This window comes from Bombyx mori, chromosome 22, assembly GCF_030269925.1.
Source record: "Bombyx mori chromosome 22, ASM3026992v2".
Taxonomy (NCBI): domain Eukaryota; kingdom Metazoa; phylum Arthropoda; class Insecta; order Lepidoptera; family Bombycidae; genus Bombyx; species Bombyx mori.
In genome coordinates this window covers 11736091-11760900 of record NC_085128.1, presented here as the reverse complement: position 1 = coordinate 11760900, position 24810 = coordinate 11736091, and the positions used below count along the sequence as shown (strand labels likewise).

Below are 24810 nucleotides of genomic sequence, written 5' to 3'. Positions count from 1 at the left end.
TACAAATCACTCATGCGTTCAACAGGTGCACCGCCTCACGGAGCACATTCTTGTGGGGCTTAATCGACCAAAACCGTTATACACGGGAGCTCTCTTCTTCGACGTCGCAAAAGCGTTCGACAAAGTCTGGCACAATGGTTTGATTTTCAAACTATTCAACATGGGCGTGCCGGATAGTCTCGTGCTCATCATACGGGACTTCTTGTCGAACCGCTCTTTTCGATATCGAGTCGAGGGAACCCGCTCCTCCCCACGACCTCTCACAGCTGGAGTCCCGCAAGGCTCTGTCCTCTCACCCCTCCTATTTAGCTTATTCGTCAACGATATTCCCCGGTCGCCGCCGACCCATTTAGCTTTATTCGCCGACGACACGACTGTTTACTATTCTAGTAGAAATAAGTCCCTAATCGCGAAGAAGCTTCAGAGCGCAGCCCTAGCCCTAGGACAGTGGTTCCGAAAATGGCGCATAGACATCAACCCAGCGAAAAGTACTGCGGTGCTATTTCAGAGGGGAAGCTCCACACGGATTTCCTCCCGGATTAGGAGGAGGAATCTCACACCCCCGATTACTCTCTTTAGACAACCCATACCCTGGGCCAGGAAGGTCAAGTACCTGGGCGTTACCCTGGATGCATCGATGACATTCCGCCCGCATATAAAATCAGTCCGTGACCGTGCCGCGTTTATTCTCGGTAGACTCTACCCCATGATCTGTAAGCGGAGTAAAATGTCCCTTCGGAACAAGGTGACACTTTACAAAACTTGCATAAGGCCCGTCATGACTTACGCGAGTGTGGTGTTCGCTCACGCGGCCCGCACACACATAGACACCCTCCAATCCCTACAATCCCGCTTTTGCAGGTTAGCTGTCGGGGCTCCGTGGTTCGTGAGGAACGTTGACCTACACGACGACCTGGGCCTCGAATCAATTCGGAAATACATGAGGTCAGCGTCGGAACGATACTTCGATAAGGCTATGCGTCATGATAATCGCCTTATCGTTGCCGCCGCTGACTACTCCCCGAATCCTGATCATGCAGGAGCCAGTCACCGTCGACGCCCTAGACACGTCCTTACGGATCCATCAGATCCAATAACCTTTGCATTAGATGCCTTCAGCTCTAATACTAGGGGCAGGCTTAGGGACCCCGGTAACCGTACTCGTCGAACTCGACAAAGAGGTCGACGTGCAACCTAACCCATGCATCAGCCCGCTGAGTTTCTCGCCGGATCTTCTCAGCGGGTCGCGATTCCGATCCGGTAGTAGATTCATTCGCGAAACAATTGCTCTTGAGTTGTTAGGTCTCCTTCGGAGGCGCTCGGGCAGTTGTTAGCAAATCCCACCCCTCTTGGCTGAGCCTTTGCTCGCCCACCTGTCCTGGTGAAACTGGAAAGGCCTTCGGGCCACCAGTAAACTTACAATCATAAAAAAAAAAAAAAAAAAACATCGCGCTCCGCCCGAGCACTATAGACCTGGCATTGCTTAGGAACGTAACTCTGCGCTTGCGTTCCATCGAAGCAATGTCAGAGCTCGACTCAGACCACCGACCTGTCGTTATGCAGCTCGGTCGCCCCCACAACCCAGTCACTGTTACGAGGACCATGGTGGATTGGAATAAGCTGGGCACGTGCCTAGCCGACACCGCTCCGCCAATCCTCCCTTACGGCCCGGATTCGAATCTATCCCCCGAGGACACCGTCGAATCCATAAACATCATTACGATCACATATCTTCCGCGATCATTAGATCTTCTAAAGAAGTCGATGTGGAGGACAGCTTCCACCGCATCAGACTGTCCCCCGATCTTAGGAATCTCTTAAGAGTTAGGAACGCGGCAATCCGGGCCTACGATCGTCTTCCCACGCATTCAAACCGGATTCGGATGCGTCGTCTACAACGCGAAGTCCACTCCCGCTTAAGCGACGCGCGTAACGATAATTGGCATAGTTATTTAGAACAACTCGCGCCCTCCCACCAAGCATACTGGCGACTAGCTAGGACTCTCAAATCCGAAACTACCGCTACTATGCCTCCCCTCGTACGCCCTTCAGGCCAACCACCGGCATTCGATGACGATGACAAGGCTGAGCTGCTGGCCGATGCACTGCAAGAGCAGTGCACCACCAGCACTCAACACGCGGACCCCGAACACACCGAGTTAGTCGACAGGGAGGTCGAGCGCAGAGCTTCCCTGCCGCCCTCGGACGCGTTACCCCCCATTACCACTGACGAAGTTAGAGACGCGATCCACAACCTACAACCTAGGAAGGCACCCGGCTCCGACGGCATCCACAACCGCGCGCTTAAACTCTTGCCAGTCCAACTGATAGCAATGTTGGCTACAATTTTAAATGCCGCTATGACGCACTGCATCTTTCCCGCGGTGTGGAAAGAAGCGGACGTTATCGGTATACATAAGCCGGGCAAACCGACAAACGAAACTTCTAGTTACCGTCCGATTAGTCTCCTCTCGACGATAGGAAAAATTTACGAACGGCTCCTTAGGAAACGCCTCTGGGATTTTGTTACCGCGAACAAAATTCTCATAGACGAACAGTTCGGATTCCGCTCAAAACACTCGTGCGTACAACAAGTGCACCGCCTCACGGAGCACATTCTGATAGGACTAAATAGGCGTAAACAAATCCCGACCGGCGCCCTCTTCTTCGACATCGCGAAGGCGTTCGACAAAGTCTGGCACAACGGTTTAATTTATAAACTGTACAACATGGGAGTGCCAGACAGACTCGTGCTCATCATACGAGACTTCTTGTCGAACCGTTCGTTTCGATATCGAGTAGAGGGAACTCGTTCTCGTCCCCGTCAACTGACCGCCGGAGTCCCACAAGGCTCCGCGCTCTCCCCGTTATTATTTAGTTTGTATATCAATGATATACCCCGGTCTCCGGAGACCCATCTAGCGCTCTTCGCCGATGACACGGCTATCTACTACTCGTGTAGGAAGATGTCGCTGCTTCATCGGCGACTCCAGATCGCAGTAGCCACCCTGGGACAGTGGTTCCGGAAGTGGCGAATAGACATCAACCCCACGAAAAGCGCAGCGGTGCTCTTCAAAAGGGGTCGCCCTCCGAACATCACTTCGAGCATCCCACTCCGTAGTAGGCGCGCAAACACCTCCGCCGTTAGTCCCATCACTCTCTTTGGCCAGCCCATTCCGTGGGTCTCGAAGGTCAAATATCTAGGCGTCACCCTCGACAGAGGGATGACATTCCGTCCCCATATAAAAACGGTACGCGACCGCGCCGCGTTTATTCTAGGACGACTCTATCCAATGCTTTGTAGTCGAAGCAAACTGTCCCTCCGTAATAAGGTAACTCTCTACAAAACTTGTATACGCCCCGTCATGACGTATGCAAGCGTAGTGTTCGCTCACGCAGCCCGCACCAACTTGAAATCCCTTCAGGTTATTCAATCACGATTCTGCAGGATAGCCGTCGGAGCGCCTTGGTTCCTTAGGAATGTGGATCTCCACGACGACCTGGAGCTCGACTCTTTTAGTAAGTATCTACAGTCGGCATCGCTGCGCCATTTTGAGAAGGCGGCACGACATGAGAACCCTCTCATCGTAGCCGCTGGAAATTACATACCCGACCCAGTAGACCGAATGGTAAACCGTCGACGTCGCCCAAAGCACGTCATTACGGATCCTCCTGATCCATTAACGGTGCTTTTAGGCACCACAAGCACCGGTCACCGTCCTCGTCGAACCCGTCGCTTGCGACGAAGGGCTCGACGAGCGAACTAACCCATAGACACAGCCCACTGAGTTTCTCGCCGGATCTTCTCAGTGGGTCGCGTTTCCGATCCGGTGGTAGATTCTGCGAAGCACTGCTCTTGCTAGGGTCAGTGTTGGGTACGCAGCACGTCACCCGTGTCGATAAGGCGAGTGACGCCAACCCAGGTTGGACGGGTTTATGAATCTTATAAGATTTCTTGAAATCCTATAAGACGCCGGATGCCCGTCTCGTGGCGATTATTCGTGTCGATCTGAAGCAGTCAATGTAGGGTCCTGAGGTGTACGATATCGTACAAGCTCACTCGAAATTAAAACTCAAAACTTTGCTACTGAACGTAAAACCGAGCCGACCGATCTGTCAATAGTCTTCAATTCTTCAATAAATATCTTCGAGGCGCTGATGTCTTTACTCGTGCTTTTTTTATGTAATCTTCGTTCGGAGGGTCGGCGGCCGGCGGTTGGCAGGTAGTCGGTCGAGGGTCGGTCGGTAGGTCGGCAGGTAGTCGGTCGGCAAGTCGGCAGGTACCTGACAGCGTCGCAGGGTCGCTTAACTACCTCGGAATGTTACCCTACAGAGATCTCGTGTAAAATACGGCTCTCGTCGAGATCATTTTCACTATGATCGGCTCGGTTTATTCGTTATATCTATTTATTTAATAAATGTATATACTAATGCCTTATACTTAACTATTCTATGTTGTAATCCCTATCGATACATATAACTTATTCTATGCTTAATCTATATGACGCGCCCGTATAAACAAAATACCCGGTCCTGAACACAGATAAATGCTGTTTGTTACATAGTTTCGGGACGCGGGCCGGGCGCGTGTTCATTTAAGTTAATATGCAAATCTTAAAACTATCGGGAATAACAAAGCAAAAGTGTATACTATTTATTTCAAAGTAACTTACGTTCTATTCTTAGTAAAATCTATGTGCACGTTATCAATGTCCTTATATATCTATATGTCCATGCACTCTATTTATTTGTCTATTTGTTATAACTCTATATATATTTAAGTCTATGTCTATATACGTATCTATATAAATCTATTATTCTATTCTATATTCTATTATATTCTTCAACTTATTCTATAATTATGGGGCGACGCCGCTGTCGCCAACATCCTCCCCCTCGTGCGTAGCACCGACTCCTTGTCGTGGCGACTCTATGGGCGTGGGCTCGTCGCTCGTTGCAGGCACCAGTAGGATCATCTTGGAGGCAGGTCTCTTAAGCAGACCGCCGCTCGTTCTGACGTCGACGGTTCGTACACGGTTGTCGGGGCCTGGGTAGGTGTGGACAACTTGCCCGCGCGGCCTTGTGTTGCGTGGCAGCGTGGAGTCCACTATGAGGACGGTATCCCCACACTGCAAGTCCTCGCCAGCTGCTCTCCCGTCGATCTTCCTGGGCAGCAGCGTAGGCAGGTATTCCTTGACCCACCTACTCCAGAAGTGGTCCGCCATACGCTGCGCCACTCTCCATGTCCTTTTGCCGGTCAGGTCTTCGTCTCTGTAGTCGCCGATGCTTGGAGCTCCGCAGGACCTCCCTATGAGGAAGTGGTTCGGTTAGTGCCTCTGACTCCCAACTCTCTTCCCTGGCGACGAGCGGTCGCGAGTTGACGACGTGCTCCGCCTCCAACAGAAGAGTGTGCAGAACTTCTTCCCTGGGGTGTCTTTCTTTCAGTGTGACCGCCAGCGCGGTCTTCACGGACCGCACCAAACGTTCCCACGCGCCTCCCATGTTCGGCGCTCCCGGCGGGATGAACTTCCATTTTATGTTCATCTGAGCGGCCCGTGACACGACGTCTGCTTCCCTTGCATTCTCGATTGCCTGCTTGAGCTCCTTGTTGGCGCCGACGAAGTTAGTCCCATTGTCGCTGTAAATGACTTTGGGCGTTCCTCGCCGGGCGGCCATCCTGCGCAGCGCTAACAGCATTGAGTCTGCCGTCAGTGACGCTGCTAGCTCCATGTGGACTGCTCTCGTGGTGAGGCATGTGAACAGCACGCCCCACCTCTTCTCGTGACGTCGTCCTACAGTCACCGTCATCGGCCCGAAGTAATCGACGGCAGCACAGGTGAACGGCGGCTCTCCATGTCGTAGCCGCTCTATTGGCAGGTCTCCGGTGGGCGGTAGTCGTGGTGTACTCCGATAGACCTTGCACCACTGGCATCGGACGGCCGTCGCTCGAATGATCGATCTTAGACCTAGGATCCAGTAGCGCTGCCGCACGTCGTTCATCACCGTTGCGTGGTTACCGTGCTGGAACGCCTCGTGATAGTGTTTGATCAATAATCTCGCTATCACGTGCTTCCCGTCCAGTACGATCGGTCGCTTGCGGTCTGCATCTATGTATTGCGCTGCGTCGATACGTCCGTGCATGCGCAACAGGCCATCTTCCATCACGACGTCGAGCCGTCGCAACTTGGGGTGACGTTCGGGATCTTTTTCACCGAAGCTCTCTCCTTGGCTGCCTCTCAGTAGGATCTTCTCCGCTTCCTTCAAGTGGATTGGATCAAGCAGCAGCCACGCTTTTGTAGGTGCTTCTGGAGTCCTTATCTTCCATGTTGATCGGGGCTGCTTCGCTCGCGTCGTCCTCCACGTGGGATCTTGCTGCTCCAATTGTCTGGACACGCAGGCGCTCTCCTTCCGGGGTCGACACAGCTCGATAAATTGGAGGACCCTGGCTGTTGCTCTCAATAACTTGACCCAGCTCGAGAATCTGTGCGGATCGGGCGTGGGTCGAGCGTCAGCGGTCCTCGCCGTGGCGACCAGGAAGGCCTCTTTCTCTTCTCCAGACGGTTCTTGCTTGAATGTTCGCGGCTTGGGCCAGCGCGATTCATCCCACGACAGGAACTCGGGTCCATTAAACCACCGATGCGTGTGGTCGAAATCCGCCGGCGCCTCTCTAGTTGCGTCGTCTGCTGGGTTCTGCGAGCCAGGCACCCATCGCCATTCTTGGGGCTTCGTTGACTCTTCTATCTCGGCGAGTCGGTGCGCAACGAAAGGTTTGAACGTGCGTGGGTCGGTCTTTATCCATGTCAGGACTGTACTGGAGTCAGTCCAGTACGTCCTTCTGCCGACCGCGATGTCCAATTCGTTCGCTATCGCCTGCGCCATCCTTGTCCCCAGCAGTGCAGCTTGCAGCTCCAGCCTTGGGATAGAGACTGGTCTCAGTGGGGTCACCCTGGCTTTCCCTGCTAGAAGCGTGACGCGGTAGGTGCTCTCATCTGTCTTCTGACGCCAATAGACTGCACACGCGTAGGCCTTCTCGCTGGCGTCGGTGAACGTGTGCAGCTCCCCCTCAGTGTTGCAGCACGAGAAGCACCTTGCTATTCGGAGGCCTTGCAACGTGCGGAGGTTCTCCATGTAGCGTTTCCACGCCACCTCGTCCTTTTCCAGGATGACGTCGTCCCAGTCGATCTCGCTCCGCCAAATGCTCTGAGTGAGCGCTTTCCCTTCTATTAGCACGGGTGATGCCAGCCCCATAGGGTCGAAGGTTGACATTACCGCGCTAGTTACTTCTCGTTTGGTCGGGGTCCGTGCTTCTATATCCTTTGGGTCTCGTGGACGTGTCCGGAATCCCACCTCGTCCGACTCGTAGAACCACCGCAGGCCCAGGGTCTTTTCTTCCTTCGACCCCAGCTCTATGTCTCCTGGGGTCACACCGCCTGCGAGGCTCGCCAGAATGCAGCGCCTTCTATTGCCCACGCGGCTTCTGGATATCGATGTCTGTAATCCTTGGCATTCTTATTTCTAATGAACAGGGCCGCGCTCGGTGAACAGGCCGCTCCGAATATGACCGACGTCATTCTATACTCTTTTGGAGCGGCCTCGCGTCGATCTTCTCTATAGAGAAATCTTGGGCTGTCGCGGTCCACGTCCCTGATCCTTATCTGCAGGAACCTCTCCTTGATGTCCGCGACAACCACGACGAGCCTTTTCCGGAACTGCAACAACGCTTCGAACAGGGATTGTAGGTCCGAGCTTCGAAGCGGCCGTCATCGCGTCTCCAACCTCTGTCGTCCTCCTTCTCCAAGATGTCGAGCGCCTTTGCCTCCATATCCGTGCCCGGACGCTTGGGTGCGACTCTATCGCGAAGTGCTCCTTCACTAATCTGTCCAAGGCCTCTTCGGGCATCGATACATGGGCGCAGGTGAGGAAGTTGACCTCTTTCGCGTTGTTGCCATCGAGGCCATGTAGCACCCATCCCAATTGGGTGAATGAGGCTACCGGCTGGTTCCTCCTGCCTCTGCGCGTCTTCTTGGCGGCGATGAGTCCCCAGTTGTCCTGCCCGATCAATAGTTGGGGGGATTGTTCATTGTAACATAACTGGTCCGCCAGGCTCCTCAGGTGCGCGTAGCCTTCGATGGTCTCTCTCTTCAGTCGCTGGGGTGCAAGGCTTATATCATCCATTGTGCGCGCTCCGACAATCGTCCTCTTCTGACGCTGGTGAAGCCCTCGAACTCGGATGTTAAGCTTCATCGAGTCCTTCTTCGTTAGGGTCTTCCCGCCCACGGTCTCGAGGCGGAGCGTCTCCTTGGGTCCCTTCAGGCCGATCTGCTTCGCCACGCTCAAGTCCAGGAGAGTTACCGTGGAGCCTTCGTCCAGCAGGGCCAGCACCGTCGTCGATCCCGACGGCCCGTACACTTCAACGGGCACCATCTTCAAGTACGCCCTGCTGATCCGCGTGCAGTTGATGGGAAGTCGCACGTTGTTCGCGACTTCCCTGTTCTCTGCTGGCTCTGTCTCCAGCTTCTCGTTGTGTAGCGAGTAGTGGTGCCAGCGCTTGCACGTGCGGCATGGCGGTCGTTGACATGTTTGCTTCCGGTGCTTACCGTCGAGGCACTTATAACACAGGCGCGACTCCTTTGCCATTCTCCATCGTTCCTGCACCGTAGCTCTCTCGTACCTCGGACAATCATACAGCGGGTGTCCTTCCTTGCATTGCGGGCATGCCGGCTTGTCTATTGTTACTCTGTCCGAAGTTGCGCGCTCGGTGCAGTCGGTTGTGGCGTGCGTCGCTTGTCGCCTCGATGGTTGTCTTTTTGTTGCCACCTCGGCCACAGCGTGTGGCCCGCACCGGTCCGCCATCTTATTCAGGAAGCCGCACATCGTGTTGAGGTCCGGGTCTCCTTCAGTTTTATCGATAATGTGGTCGTACCACCGAAACCTCAGGATGGTCGGCATCTTGTCGACGATGCTCTTCAGCAGTTCGGGCGACATCAAATATTGGGGTTTCCGCAGCCCCCTGATCGCTGCGACGGTATTGTTAACATTGCTCGCCAGTGAGCAAATGTCGTAGGCGGAGTCGCTTATCGTCGGAAGTCTTCGTATGCGGTCTAGCTCCGCTAAGACTAAAGCGTCCGCCCTTCCATAGCACCGCCGCAGTGATTCCATTACTTCCTCCGGTGTGCTCTCGGAGTACAGCTGGCTGCGAACTCCTTCCCTGGCTTGTCCTTTCAGCGCTCTTCTCAGCCGCGCCATGTTTTGAGCGCTTGAAAAGAGTGGAGCGGTATCCTCGTAGACAGCCTTGAAGGCCACCCACTCCCTGCAGTCGCCTTCGAACGTCGGCAACTGGTGCATGTAGTCGGGTTGTGGTGGCAGCTCCTTGGTCGTCGCGCTCCTCACCGCTTCCACTATCGCCTTAGCCAGGTCCCTGTTGCTGCACTCTTCCATGTTGGCCTTGCTGACGGGACGGTTCTCAATGTGCTCGCCTGCGGGCTCCTTGTCCATACTGCCCACCGACGTCTGGACCCAGGCCCTGATCTGATCATCCCGGTCCTTTGGCTCTTCTATAATGGAATCATCGTCGTCTTCGTTTTCAGCCTGTATCAATTCCAGGCGGAGTCTGGCGGCTATAGTGGCTGCTTGTGCTTCTATCAATTCTTTTTCCGCCAGCTCCGCTCTCGCTGCCAGTTCCTTACGTCGTAGCGATTTCTTCGACGCGGGTCTATTTTCACCACGTGTCCGCGTCGTTGTCTCTTCAAGTTTTGTGTTCTGGGTCGTACCGGTCGCGGAGCTCTCGTATGTTTCGTACGACGTCGCTTCTGTTGCTCCCGGACTGGTTTCTTGAACCGCAGGTTCGAGTGGCTGTTCCCTCGATGATCCCTTGTTGCTCCTGGTGATCGGCATCGTTGAATAACCGCTGTATCCGGCTCGAAGGACCAGCTGTTGGGTACGCAGCACGTCACCCGTGTCGATAAGGCGAGTGACGCCAACCCAGGTTGGACGGGTTTATGAATCTTATAAGATTTCTTGAAATCCTATAAGACGCCGGATGCCCGTCTCGTGGCGATTATTCGTGTCGATCTGAAGCAGTCAATGTAGGGTCCTGAGGTGTACGATATCGTACAAGCTCACTCGAAATTAAAACTCAAAACTTTGCTACTGAACGTAAAACCGAGCCGACCGATCTGTCAATAGTCTTCAATTCTTCAATAAATATCTTCGAGGCGCTGATGTCTTTACTCGTGCTTTTTTTATGTAATCTTCGTTCGGAGGGTCGGCGGCCGGCGGTTGGCAGGTAGTCGGTCGAGGGTCGGTCGGTAGGTCGGCAGGTAGTCGGTCGGCAAGTCGGCAGGTACCTGACAGCGTCGCAGGGTCGCTTAACTACCTCGGAATGTTACCCTACAGAGATCTCGTGTAAAATACGGCTCTCGTCGAGATCATTTTCACTATGATCGGCTCGGTTTATTCGTTATATCTATTTATTTAATAAATGTATATACTAATGCCTTATACTTAACTATTCTATGTTGTAATCCCTATCGATACATATAACTTATTCTATGCTTAATCTATATGACGCGCCCGTATAAACAAAATACCCGGTCCTGAACACAGATAAATGCTGTTTGTTACATAGTTTCGGGACGCGGGCCGGGCGCGTGTTCATTTAAGTTAATATGCAAATCTTAAAACTATCGGGAATAACAAAGCAAAAGTGTATACTATTTATTTCAAAGTAACTTACGTTCTATTCTTAGTAAAATCTATGTGCACGTTATCAATGTCCTTATATATCTATATGTCCATGCACTCTATTTATTTGTCTATTTGTTATAACTCTATATATATTTAAGTCTATGTCTATATACGTATCTATATAAATCTATTATTCTATTCTATATTCTATTATATTCTTCAACTTATTCTATAATTATGGGGCGACGCCGCTGTCGCCAACAGTCAGTGTTAGCAACTCTCCGGTTGAGCCCCGCGAGCTCACCTACTAACGTTAGGGCGAAGCTGAAGTAGCCTCTCAAGGCTATCAGCATAGGTAGGAAAAAAAAAAAAAAAAAAAAAAAAAAAAAAAAAAAAAAAAAAAAAAAAAAAAAACAAACACACATGATTGTAATCACTTAAAATTTTATAAGACTAAATTTATTTTTATAAATCTTTACTTCTTACACAAATTTCTAGTAATATAAACCCTTTACATTCGTTATTATAAGATGTGTATATAAATAACAATACACTTCAATTTCATACATATTATATTGATGTATATTAATAAATATTGTGGTAAATATTAAATATTGAGTTATAGTTATATAGTTAGGTACATAATTGAAGTTAAATATTGAGGTCTACTTCATTTCTTTCTAATTCATTTATTTTATAAACTAATAAGATAGGACATCTATAATTTCCTTACTTTTGAATTTATTTCTTCTTCCCATCGTAATTAGCTGCTCTTTCTTTCCGTGTTATCTTATGGCCGATGTTTATTTCTATTTACGCTTTTATGTAATTATTGTATTTTTGCTATTTTTTCCTTTTTTTCAATTTTAATTTGCTTGTTTTTGGCGTACCGCGTGCAATGCTAAATATGACCAGTCTCCACTGTTGTGAGAGTCAACGTTTGGTAAATATTTACATGCAAAAACAATAACCACACAGCTTCTTCTTAAAAAAATATTCATTCCATTGTTTTGTAATGAAAGTACTTAAAAAAACTTCATTAAATAAATAGTCGGTATAAATTAAATTCTTCCGAAATTGATCACAAAAATACAATTGTACTCAATAAATTATCCAAACTTACTGCAGTCTTCGGGTAAAACACATTTATTAATGTTATCATCGTAATAATATCCGTCTTTACAATCGCAGCCGTCTTCGTAGCAAATCTCAATACAACCTTGACTTTCTTTGCCGATATAAGAACAATGTCTGTTACAGTTTACTCCACATCCAACAACGGCGTTCGGATCCCCATTGCATGAGTCTAATAAATAAAATGTACCAATGAACATTAAATGAAATTAATCTTTGAATTTAAATAAAAAATGCTATTATTCATTTATTTGACCAAGTAGTTAATCCATTACGTTGTAATATTTTCTGGATTTGCACCAAAGCAGACCTTCTTTTTCTTTGACCATGCACTACTGCATTCATCAACAGTGCATTTTAAGGCATTTTTTTGAGAATTTTTTTTTGGGCTTTAGATTGAAATTGAGTGGAGTTCACTCTAATCTGTGATCCCACAGCTTTCGAGTAGTAAACAATGATAAAGATACTTTATTGGCATTGCCATTGTCATCGAGCAACGGTATACACCTATTAAATTTACCAAAAAATTTAACTTTTCTTTTTAATAAAATCTATTAATTAATTATTAAATAATTAAAAGTATTCTAAATCACAAATAATTTATATTATTTGTGATTTAATTTTAGAATAGTTATAAAATGGTCACGGATTATAAAAATCATAGAGATTACGTACGTACCATCACAATCATCTCGAACACAAACTCCTTCATCATTTCTCACATATCCTACTTTGCAAATGCATCCTTGAATGCAATCCATGGGATCCACATAGCAATCTGGACTATCATAGCGATTGGCACAATCTGAAGATTCTTCGTTTTCGCCACAAAGTGGTTTGGCTAAATTTAAAAAGGTTGATATTTGTTTTTTGGATGCGCTATGGTACAGCTTACAGTTTTCATGTGTAGAAAATTTAATATTACGTTAACTACCGTCTAATAGCTATTAGCTAGCTCTATCCAAGAGACCAAATCTTGAAATTTTGGTGCTAAGGAATAATGTTAGCTGTCGCGGGAAGGTACCACCAACCTGTCTATGTTTGTTTTATAGCGTAGATTTGTGAATGAGCTCACACAGCCCACCTGGCTGTAGTTAGCAGAGTACTTAGAGCCCCAGATCTTTTAAACCCAAACGCATTACTTCGCAGCAGAACTGGGCAGAGGAATACAAACAGACAAAGTCATGTGCCATGCGTTCCGATTTTAAGGGTGCGACAACCGCTATACAATACACGTAATACATGAGGTCCAATGTTTGAAGGTGGGTGCTGCTATAACTATACAAATATATTGTGATATCTATAGGTTCCAGTAACCACCTAAAACCAGGTGGGCTGTGAAAAACACTCCAATAAAGCTGATGGAATTTTGTGGACTACCTATAGAGTTCTAGTGACAAAATGAACATATTTTTTTTTATATTATTTATGCATATATCGTATAGGTATTATCATTTAGATAAATATATAATAATATGAACGTTTCTATGTTCTGTTTGCCTTTATAAGCCATTCATTTGATTGCGGTTTTTGTTGGTGTTATGTGTTTCATGTTGTTAGGTCCGAGAAAAGGATAAACTTGTTCACTCACTCCGAAGATCCTTAACACACTTTAAATTTTCACAATCGCGAGAGTTTTATATTAAGATTGATTAACAATATTCAAAAATATTCGTTTTAAAAATCGTCATCGTGTTTCAGTTTTATGCTGCCCGCTGTGTTTTTTCTTTGGTTTTATTTTCACTTAGTTTTGCTTGGAGCATCTAAATAAGGCATGTAGGATGTGGATAGTCGAGTCGAGGAAGGAATGAGGAAAAGGAAGTCCTACAGCTTGGTGTGTGCGGTAAGTTTCAAAGCGTGCAGTACAAATATATAGTACTAGTAATTTTACTGATGGTAGGATGTCTTGTGAGTCCGCACGGGTTGGTACCGCCACCCTGCCCATTTCTGCCATGAAACAGTATGTGTTTCGGTTTTAAGGGTGGGGCAGCCGTTGTACTGTAAAAACTGAGACCTTAGAGCTCATATTTCAAGGTAGGTGGCGGCGTTTACGTTGTAGATGTCTATGGGCTCCGGTAACCACTTAACAACAGGTAGGCCGTGAGCTAGTCCTAGAACCTGAGCAATAAAAAAGGTGTTTTTCAAAAAAGTCTTAGCGAGACGTTATTTTTTGAAGTTTGTTAAAGTCTTGAAAGTGATACTTACATGAGCAATCTTTCGGAAGAACACATTTTTTAACTAGATCATCATACACATAGCCCGGTCTACAGTCACACGAATTCAGGATGCAGATCAGAGGACATACCTTTGGTCCACCTTCGTAATCTGAGCAACGGTTTCCACAGTAATTACCGCATCCAGATTGAGCATTTTCGTCTCCTCCACATGAAGCTAAAAAAAGTCAAATAAATGTGAATGCTTATGTTTATTTCACACATAGAAAGAGCCGTGTGGTCTAGAATATCACTACTCTATCTCTTCTCGTAGAAGGCAACAAAAGTCACGTGAAATGGGCAGCCATCTACTCTGAGTACTATTCTAGTATATTACAAAGTTAGAGTAAATATTAAGGCCGCCGTAGACACCACCGTCTTATTTCTAGCGCAAATGAATATTCTGCTTTAATCGGCGGAATAAATAACGTCTTCATATATATAACTAGTCAGGTCATAAGTATTGTCACACAGTAAAAACTTTTCTTTTAGAATGCTGGCCACAAAAAAGTTTATTGAATTCGAATTTCGAATTGTTCACGAAAATAAAAATGTATACTTTTAGAATTTTACTAATTTTTAAATATGGAGTGGACGCCTAAAGAAGACCGTGTTGCAGCTATTGCGTTGCATCGTTGCGGTTACGCGCCAATTCAAATTTTTAACATACTGAAAAATTTTAATATAACCAAAAGATTCGTTTATCGTACCATCAAACGATACAATGAAGACTCTAGTGTAGATGACAGGTCAAGAAGTGGTCGCCCTCGGTCTGTTAGGACTCCAGCAGTGATAAAAAATGTGAAGGCGCGAATTCAAAGAAATCCCAAACGTAAGCAGAAACTGTTGGCCCTTCAGATGGGGTTAAGCAGAACCATGATGAAAAGGGTGTTAAATGAAGACTTAGGGCTTCGGGCATATCTAAGAAAAACAGGACATCGTTTGAATGCTCGTCTAATGGACCTGAGACTGAAGAGATGCCGCGCTTTGTTGAAGCGGTACGCGGGAAAAAAATATCGGGAAATTCTTTTTTAGGATGAAAAAATTTTTACCGTAGAAGAGAGCTACAACAAAAAAATTTATAAGGTGTACGCACATAGTAGTGAAGAAGCGGGCAACCGTATTCCGCGTGTCCAACGAGGTCATTTTCCATTCTCGCTCATGGTATGGTTGGGAGTTTCTTATTGGGGCTTAACAGAGGTACATTTTTGTGAGAAAGGTGTAAAAACGAATGCAGTTGTGTATCAAAATACAGTCCTGACGAACCTTGTGGAACCTGTTTCTCATACCATGTTCAATAACAGGAGCTGGGTATTCCAACAAGATTCGGCGCCAGCTCATAGAGCGAAGAGCACACAAGACTGGCTGGCGGCGCGTGAAATCGACTTCATCCGGCACGAAGACTGGCCCTCCTCCAGTCCAGATTTGAATCCGTTAGATTACAAGATATGGCAACACTTGGAGGAAAAGGCGTGCTCAAAGCCTCATCCCAATTTGGAGTCACTCAAGACATCCTTGATTAAGGCAGCCGCCGATATTGACATGGACCTCGTTCGTGCTGCGATAGACGACTGGCCGCGCAGATTGAAGGCCTGTATTCAAAATCACGGAGGTCATTTTGAATAAACTTTAGTGTCATAAGAATCTATGTTTTGTTAAGTTCATTTTGGTATATGAATAGTTACATAATGAATAAACTTGTTTCAATTATTTTACATTAAACATGTGACAGAATTTATGAACTGACTAGGTATATAGGTGGGCAGTCTTAATTGCATAACGTGCAATTAAAACTGCATACCTATGTATGTCTCAAGGTGAATGACTGTATTTATGTTCTGATATCTATGGTTTCCGGTAAAAAAAAAAAAAAAGTACAAAGGCAATAAATAAAAAAAGCCTCTTAATACCAGTCTTAATATCAGCTTGTTCATTTTATCAAAGAACCTCAAAATTAACGTAACTTTTTTTTTTGACAAATTTGCGTTTAGTAAGAATTTTAATACCTACAAAAATCATAAGCCTTATATTCCATTTACTATTGCATCCAGAGATGTAGTTTTATAAAATTGTACCTCACTCAGTATAGCTCTAAGATACTCATACAGTGCTTGATCTAAATTTCTATGGTTCAAATTATACGTACTGGTTCAGTTTACGCGACATGTCATCCCATCGTGATAATCTTTATTGGCAATCATAGAGAAAAATTACAGAGCTCTATAAAGTTTACTTACGGCATTGATCCTGTGGTATGCAAACGTTTTTATTGTTTCTGACGTATCCATTAACACAGACGCATCCCGGTTTTCCGGGACAAGTACCATTATTGACAGATGCTGGACAGTTTGTACCGAAGCCGAGTTCAGAGCACTTTTGTGGACCACACAAAAATGCAGGACACTTATCGTACCTTTCGTTTTCAGGACAAACAGGATCTAAAAGATTGATTACTTGAAATCATTTAAGTTTGAGCATGAGATGAGCATTATTATAGATATATTAAAAATAGCTGCGCCGTTCGATAAAAACTGTACTTAACTGTAATTTTGTACACATGGTTAATTTATACTTATTAATTACTAGCTGACCCGGCAGACTTCGTAGTGCCTCAATCGATAAATATAAGACCTAAGCTTTTGTATAAAATAAACTCAAAACAAACAAAAGGAATCCGTCCGACGGGGAACACATCAAAGGAAAAACAATATCGTTATTTTCATTTAATTCCGAGCATTTTCATATTTTTAAACCTTCACCTTTTAAACCTTCTCTAAACTTCCACAAATAATTCAAGTATATATAATATAAAGATAAAATGCCAATTGATGCATAAGGATATAAGAGCTATTGTTAGAGTTCGACATTGTTTCTTTTTGATACAAAATTAATCAAAGACAATACTAATCAAAATGTTAACAGCTTAGAGAAGGGTAGGGGATAATTGTCGATTAACCCGATCGTCATTCTTAGCAGACTGATGAATGACGGTTGTCAACACCTGACTATCTATTATACTCTTTTATACATAAGAAGCGAGACTCTGTCGAGGCACGGTCATGTCTCCGTTCTCGAAAGAATGATAAACAAAAAACCTACAGAAACGTAAAGAACTAAATATAATATATTCTTGTAATATCTCGTACATAAGGTAACACAAAACCAATGCCTTATTATATAGTTAATGCACGAATTTCTTAAATTAATGCGTCTCGTAATGAAAGATGGAACTTGAATTGTAAGAAACTTAAAACAGGAGAGCACGCTGCCATATTTTATTAAAGACACAGACCACATTTATTAAGTAAATGTAATGAGTGTTAGCGATAAGAAAGGGCCGCGGAGCAGCAACCATGTGACTGCGAAAGGAAGGGATCTTTACTGTTCGGCAAAAACTCAACAAAAATGTCACACGGCGCAGGAATCTTGCTAATTAAAGGGGTATTGTATGTAAGCTGTTACAGAGTTTACACTTATTTTAATAGAATAATGAAGATCAAACCTAAGGCCAAACTACGAATAAATATCATACAGGAATGTATAATGTTACGTTTCTTGATAGATTCAATAATAATTAATGATGGCACGATACCTTTTCCCAGAATTAAAAAAAAAGTGCCATAGGGGTTAAAGTGTGAAATTGCCGTTCTATTGTAATAGGTACTTCGAATTGACATAAAACCTTCCTATTAGATGGCAGCAATGTATAGATAATAATAGTAAATATTTAGATTAAATAAATATGTTAAATAAAAATAAAAACGAATTTCAATTTTTCAGTACAAATGGGCAGTTTCATACTTTGACCCCTAATATATCTCTAGACAAAATCTGCTCTACCATGTATTTATTGCTCATGCTCTAGTATAACTGCATGTCGTAGTATAGCTGTATCTTGGAAGACTTGAAGTCGTCGTGGCCTAAGGAATAAGACGTCTGGTGCATTCGTGTTGAGCGATACACCTGTATTCGAATCCCGGGCAGGTATCAATTTTTCTAATGAATTACGTACTCAACAAATTTAATTTTCACGATTGACTTCCACGGTGAAGGAATAACATCGTGTAATAAAAGTGAAACCCGCAAAATTTTAATTTGCGTAATTACTGGTGGTAGGACCTCTTGTGAGTCCGCGCGGGTAGGTACCACCGCCCTGCCTATTCCTGCCGTGAAGCAGTAATGCGTTTCAGTTTGGAAGGTGGGGCAGCCGTTGTAACTATACTGAGATCTTAGAACTTATATCTCAAGGTAGGTGGCGCATTTACGTTGTAGATGTCTATGGGCTCCAGAAACCACTTAACACCAGATGGGCTGTGAGCTCCTCTACCCACCTAGGCAATAAAAAAAAAGACAAACAGACAAACCGAAAATTGATGGACATACTTTGGAATTTATATATTAATTTCTGTGATTTTGGATACTCACCATTGCATTGATCAAAAGGTACACAAATATTGTTTTTATTCCGTGCATAGCCTTCCTCGCAGTAACACATTTCATTACATTTTATATTAATTATCGAACAACTTGTCTGGTTCTCTTCGCTTAGTTTGTCACAAATGTTGTCGCATGCTCCGCCACAAGAATAATATTCATGTTTTCCGGGACATCTTCCTGTAATAAACATATTTATCGAATAACTTAGCCAGATTAAGTCTAAGCAAGTAACTTAATACGTACGGCAATCTTCTTCGGAAATACATTCTCCGATTAAATTTCTGTAGTAGCCGGGTTTGCATTTACATTTTCCTACGCAAGTTTGGTTATTTTGCAATGGACACGCATACGCTTTGTCGAGACTGTCGCACGTCTGTGGAGGGCAGTCGAAGGTACACCGCTCATAAACTTCGTTCGGCTTGTTACAAGACTCTGAAATAGAAAAATAGAATCAGTGAAAATACAAGCGGAAAATAAAGTAATATAACCCGAGCAATCGTGTTATTTAATTGATAAAATATTAGAAAAATAAGTTTTGGTATACCAAATATAGTTTATGTTTCGTTAGTGATTAATAAAAAATGTGGAAACAAGCGCTCATATTATGTATGTGCTTTTTAGTGCAATGGACAGAGCAATGAGTTAACAGTCTGAATGTTAAGGACTTCAGTAATCCTTAGAGCTAAGAACGCCTCGATTCGCGCCTACGATAGGTATCCTACCGCGGAAAATCGTATTCGAATGCGTGCCCTACAAGGCAACGTAAAATCTCGCATCGCCGAAGTCCGAGATGCCAGATGGTCTGATTTCTTAGAAGGACTCGCGCCCTCTCAAAGGTATTACTACCGCTTAGCTCGTACTCTCAAATTGGATACGGTAGTAACTATGCCCCCCCTCGTAGGCTCCTCAGGCCGACTCGCGGCGTTCGATGATGACGAAAAAGCAGAGCTGCTGGCCGATACATTGCAAACCCAGTGTACGCCCAGCACTCAATCCGTGGACCTTGTTCACTTAGAATTAGTAGACAGTGAGGTAGAACGCAGAGCCTCCTTGCCAGCCTCGGATGCATAACCAACCGTCACCCCGAAGGAAGTTAAGGACTTGATCAAAGACTTACGTCCTCGCAAGGCTCCCGGTTCCGACGGTATATCTAACCGCGTTATTAAACTTCTACCCGTCCAACTCATCGTGATGTTGGCATCTATTTTCAATGCCGCTATGGCGAACTGTATCTTTCCCGCGGTGTGGAAAGAAGCGAACGTTATCGGCATACATAAACCCGGTAAACCAAAAACTCATCCGACGAGCTACCACCCGATTAGCCTCCTCATGTCTCTAGGCAAACTGTATGAGCGTCTGCTCTACAAACGCCTCAGAGACTTCGTCTCATCCAAGGGCATTCTCATCGATGAACAATTCGGATTCCGTGCAAATCACACATGCGTACAACAGGTGCACGGCCTCACGGAGCACATTCTCGTAGGACTTAACCGACCAAAGCCGATCTACACGGGAGCCCTCTTCTTCGACGTCGCAAAAGCGTTCGACAAAGTCTGGCACAACGGTTTGATTTTCAAACTTTTCAACATGGGCGTACCGGACAGTCTCGTGCTCATCATACGGGACTTCCTGTCTAACCGCTCTTTTCGATATCGAGTAGAGGGAACCCGCTCCTCCGCGCGACCACTAACGGCTGGAGTCCCGAAAGGCTCCATTCTCTCTCCACTCCTATTTAGTTTATTTATTAACGATATTCCCCGGTCGCCGCCGACCCAGCTAGCCTTATTTGCTGACAACACAACCGTTTACTACTCAAGTAGAAAAAAGTCCCTAATCACAAGTAAACTCCAGAGCGCAGCGCTAACCCTCGGACAATGGTTCAGGAAATGGCGCATAGACATCAACCCAGCGAAAAGTACAGCAGTGCTATTTCCCTATCCCTCCAATCCCTACAATCCCGCTTTTGCAGGTTAGCTATTGGGGCTCCGTAGTTCGTGAGGAACGTTGACCTACACGATGACCTGGGTCTCAAATCAGTCCAGAAATACATGAAGTCAGCGTCGGAACGGTACTTCGATAAGACTATGCGTCATAATAATCGCTTTACCGTTGCTGCCGCTGACTACTCCCCGAATCCTGATCATGCAGGAGCCAGTCACCGTCGACGCCCTAGACACGTCGTTACGGATCCATCAGATCCAATAGCCTTTGCATTAGACGCCTTCAGCTCTAACACTAGGAGCAGGCTTAGGGACCCCAGTAACCGTACTCGTCGAACTCGACAAAGAGGTCGACGTGCAACCTAACCCATGCATCAGCCCGCTGAGTTTCTCGCCGGATCTTCTCAGTGGGTCGCGATTTCGATCCGGTAGTAGATTCATTCGCGAAGCAATTGCTCTTGAGTTGTTAGGTCTCCTTTGGAGGTGCTCGGGCAGTTGTTAGCAAATCTCACCCCTCCTGGCTGAGCCTTTGTTCGCCCACATGTCCTGGTGAAACTGGAAAGGCCACCGGGCCCCCAGTTATATTTCAATAATAAGAAAAAAAAAAAAACATTACGTAGAATTAGTTACCAGTTTTATTATTTAAAAAAAGCTGTACCACTCTACAAACCTAAATAAATGTTTTGCGGTAAATATTGTAAGGCTGCTGACAGGATCCTCATAAGTCACCAGATTTTTGTAGGACAGAAATGTTGAAAAAGTGGCCCTAATTTACTTAACTTACTAATACTTTTAATATGAATGATCGACTGGTGGTTGGTGGATGGTAAAAGAGGTGGATGAGGAGAGTCGAAGACCGGGCTCAGTGGTGTAATTTGGGACAGGCTTATGTCCAGCAGTGGACGACTGCGGACTGATGATGATGATGATGAATGAGCGACAAGCAACAACATATACGCACGAGGACAAGATTGTTCAGGAACACATAAGCCGTTTTCGTCGCGTAAGTATCCCTCTTTACAAATGCAACCTTTCTTGCAATTCTTAGGATTAATCTTAACGCAAGGTACGGGTCTGCCTAATTGTGTACAGTTTTTCGCATTACAACCGCCGTTTGTACAATCGGAATACACTTCATCGGGACCGCATATTGAAGCTAAAAAACAAACAATGAAATTTAATTAAGGCTTGATCGAAAGTTAAGATTATTATTATTATTGAAGTGAAACTTCTAATGGGACTTCTAACAAGGTTGCGTTACACGTTGAATGCTACCATACTAGAAAGAGACAGACCGACAGTGAATGCGTAGCACTCGAACGCATGCGCGTAGTATACCTGTTACAGGCCAGCACGAGCGTTAGCAACGAGTAGCGTCCAATATTTTAATGAAGTATTTAAAAAATATATATAATAATATATAGTTATATATTTTTCTAAGTATAATTTAACATATTTAAAATATTAATGTTGAAGATTTCGCATCTATTATACACAGCATTCCCTATTATAAGAACAATCTGATTAAAGGATGAAAAATGAAGAAAACCACATTACTACACATCGAAAAAGAAGTTTCACTTCATTCACGTGCACCAAGTGATACATGCACCGTTTTTATTTATTAGATGAAATTATTTCCAAAAGGGGTCTGGAATTAAAAAATATAGTATCCCAATGTTCAGAACGAAATGGTTGTAATTAATTGTAGCAACGGTGATGACGATAACGTTGTTATATATGTTGACAATATAAATGATAGTAACGTATCACGTTATTCCTTCTTAAAGTATTCGAGGCGATGATGATGTAACGTAAATCTACGTACGGCATTCGTTAGGAAGCACACATTTTCCGGTGTTTTCATCGAGATAATACCCATCTTTGCAATCACAGGCGTTGACACGGCAAGCTAAAGTACAAGCTTTTGTTTCATTTGCACCAATATCGGAGCATTTTCTGTTACAATTACTCCCACAACCGGCTCTTGCGTTAGGATCTCCTCCGCATGTTTCTATAAAGGATATTATATTGTTTTAGTTTATTTTATCATCCCTTGAACCTACTAGGTTTTTGTTCTGCATCATCCTTGCTTCGCTGGTAGAAGATGTCGATGCCATTAAGCTGGCCAATTTGTATTTGTGTCTGTGAAGTTTCATAGATAAATATTTCTGCATTTTTAAAACAAAGAACCTTAAGATTTCAGTTCTGTCCATATTGTGTTAAGATAGACAATAATTCAAAATTCTCCTGAAGGAAGGAATTATAAGCTTTGGGCACTATTACAAATAACCTAGACTTACCACATTCTGACTGTGGTATACAGGATCCTACGTCATTTCTCAAATACCCGTCGATACAGACACATCCCGGACCACCAGGACAACTACCGTCTTGAGTTTGCCCAGGGCAGCCTATTGCAAATCCGAGTTCAGAACAATTTTTTGCAGTGCATGTATCAAATGGGCATACTTCGTATCGTTCGTATTCTCCGCACTCTGTGAAGATTTTCATCGTTAAACATGCACCATTTGAAAACTGTGTTCTATTTTGCTTCCTGATTAAAATAAAGGAAGAGGACTTCGTTGGAAATGAATTTATGAATAATACCGAGTTAAAAAATTTCGATTCCTCAACTTTTTTAAATCCAAACTTTTTAAGACCATCTAGGACAAACTAGACTTCTTCACTTTCAGTGTTATATTCATATACAGCTCTTACTGCAAAAACTTTTTTCACTCCTTTTTTCAAGGACACTATAGCATCGACATTTCAGAGTTGCATTGTGGGTGGCAAAAATTGTCTCAGAAGATAAAATGAAATGAACCCAATGATCCTAGGTGGTAGGATGTTGCCGTAAAGTTAATATAAAATGATGGAATAATCTCAAATTTATGTGTGCATCGATATTTTATATTATATTCTCTTTAACTTACTACAACTTCCTTTTGATATACAAATGCCTTGTTTGTTTCTATAATAGCCAGGTATGCAACGACATGAACCCTCGCACTTTTGGCCACTTTTAGCGTCTGGGATATATTTTCCGTTTACAATACGTTGTTTGGGACAAAAATATTTTCTTTTAAGACTGTCGCACGTTTGTGGTGGGCAAGGCGCTGGACAGTTATCATATTCTTCATTTTCTCCAGTACACACCACAGCTAAATAAATAAAATATATATGCAATATATATGTATATAAAAAAAAAAAAAAAAAAAAAAAAAAAAAAAAAAAAAAAAAAAAAAAAAAAAAAAAAAAAAAAAAAAAAGATAAAAAGGCATCAGCCAATTTGAATTCAAATTTAATCAGTTTCGTATTCAGCTGTTAACGTTACTTACATAATGTTGTACTAACAGTAGACAGGTCAGCGAACTGAAATTTGGTAACAGAATTTATTAAGTTTTGATTACTTACGACATTCTTCTTTCGGAATACAAACATCTGTATCATTCCTGACGTAACCGTCAATACATCGACAGCCGGGCTCGCAACCTGGATCTCCGATTTTAGGCGACGGAATACAATTCACCGTGGCTGGGTCTATACCGCATCTTCTTGGAGGACATGGGGCAGGACATAAATCGAATACCTCATTCTGATTACATTTGATTTCTAAAAAGAAATATCAACATTCAACATCTTTTTTGTTATAAGCTTTACGTTGATATCATTTTACATACTGCACTGTTCCTTCGTAACGCAAGTACCCTGTTCGTTACGATAATAATTGTCAGCACATCGACATCCCGGCTTGCATGCAGGATCCCCAGGCTTGGGTGGAGCAGCGCACCTTATCGTGCGTTCATCTACGCCACATACTCTGGGTGGACATGTTTTCGGGCATTCGTCGAATACTTCATTTGGTTTCGTACATTTCGAAGCTGAATCGATAATTATTTACATTTTTTTTATTGCTTAGATGTGTGGACGAGTTCACGGCCCACCTGGTATGTCTGGTTAAGTGGTTACCGGAGCCCTATAAATCTAAAACGTAAATGCCGCCACCCACCTTGAGATATGAGTTCTAAGGTCTCAGTATAGATACAACGGCTGCCCCACCGTTCAAACCGAAACGCATTACTGCTTCACGGCAGAAATAGGCAGGGTGGTACCCACCCGTGGGGTCTCACAAGATGTCCTACCACCAGTAATTACGCAAATTATAATTTTGCGGGTTTGATTTTTATTGCACGATGTTATTCCTTCACCGTGGAAGTCAATCGTGAACATTTGTTAAGTACGTATTTCATTAGAAAAATCGGTACCTTGCCTGCGGGTTTCGAACACCGTTGTATCGTTCGATACGAATGCACCGGACGTCTTATCTTTTAGGTCACGACGACTTCGAAATCATGAAATCAACGAAATTCATCATCATTTCATGTAAAGCACATTTG

At 44.5% G+C, this 24810-nt stretch overlaps 2 protein-coding genes across 2 annotated transcripts in view; both read right to left on the bottom strand.

Annotated features, from left to right (window-relative positions):
- Positions 1–24810, bottom strand: part of LOC101740593 (zonadhesin) — a 140599-nt gene that overhangs the window by 7701 nt on the left and 108088 nt on the right. Inside the window, 6 exon segments of the mRNA XM_062675008.1 lie at positions 11810–11992; positions 12500–12661; positions 14026–14211; positions 16271–16471; positions 18459–18647; positions 18714–18902. Of these exon segments, the coding sequence (XP_062530992.1) occupies positions 11810–11992; positions 12500–12661; positions 14026–14211; positions 16271–16471; positions 18459–18647; positions 18714–18902 (1110 nt within the window).
- Positions 1–24810, bottom strand: part of serpin-28 (serine protease inhibitor 28) — a 94017-nt gene that overhangs the window by 22748 nt on the left and 46459 nt on the right.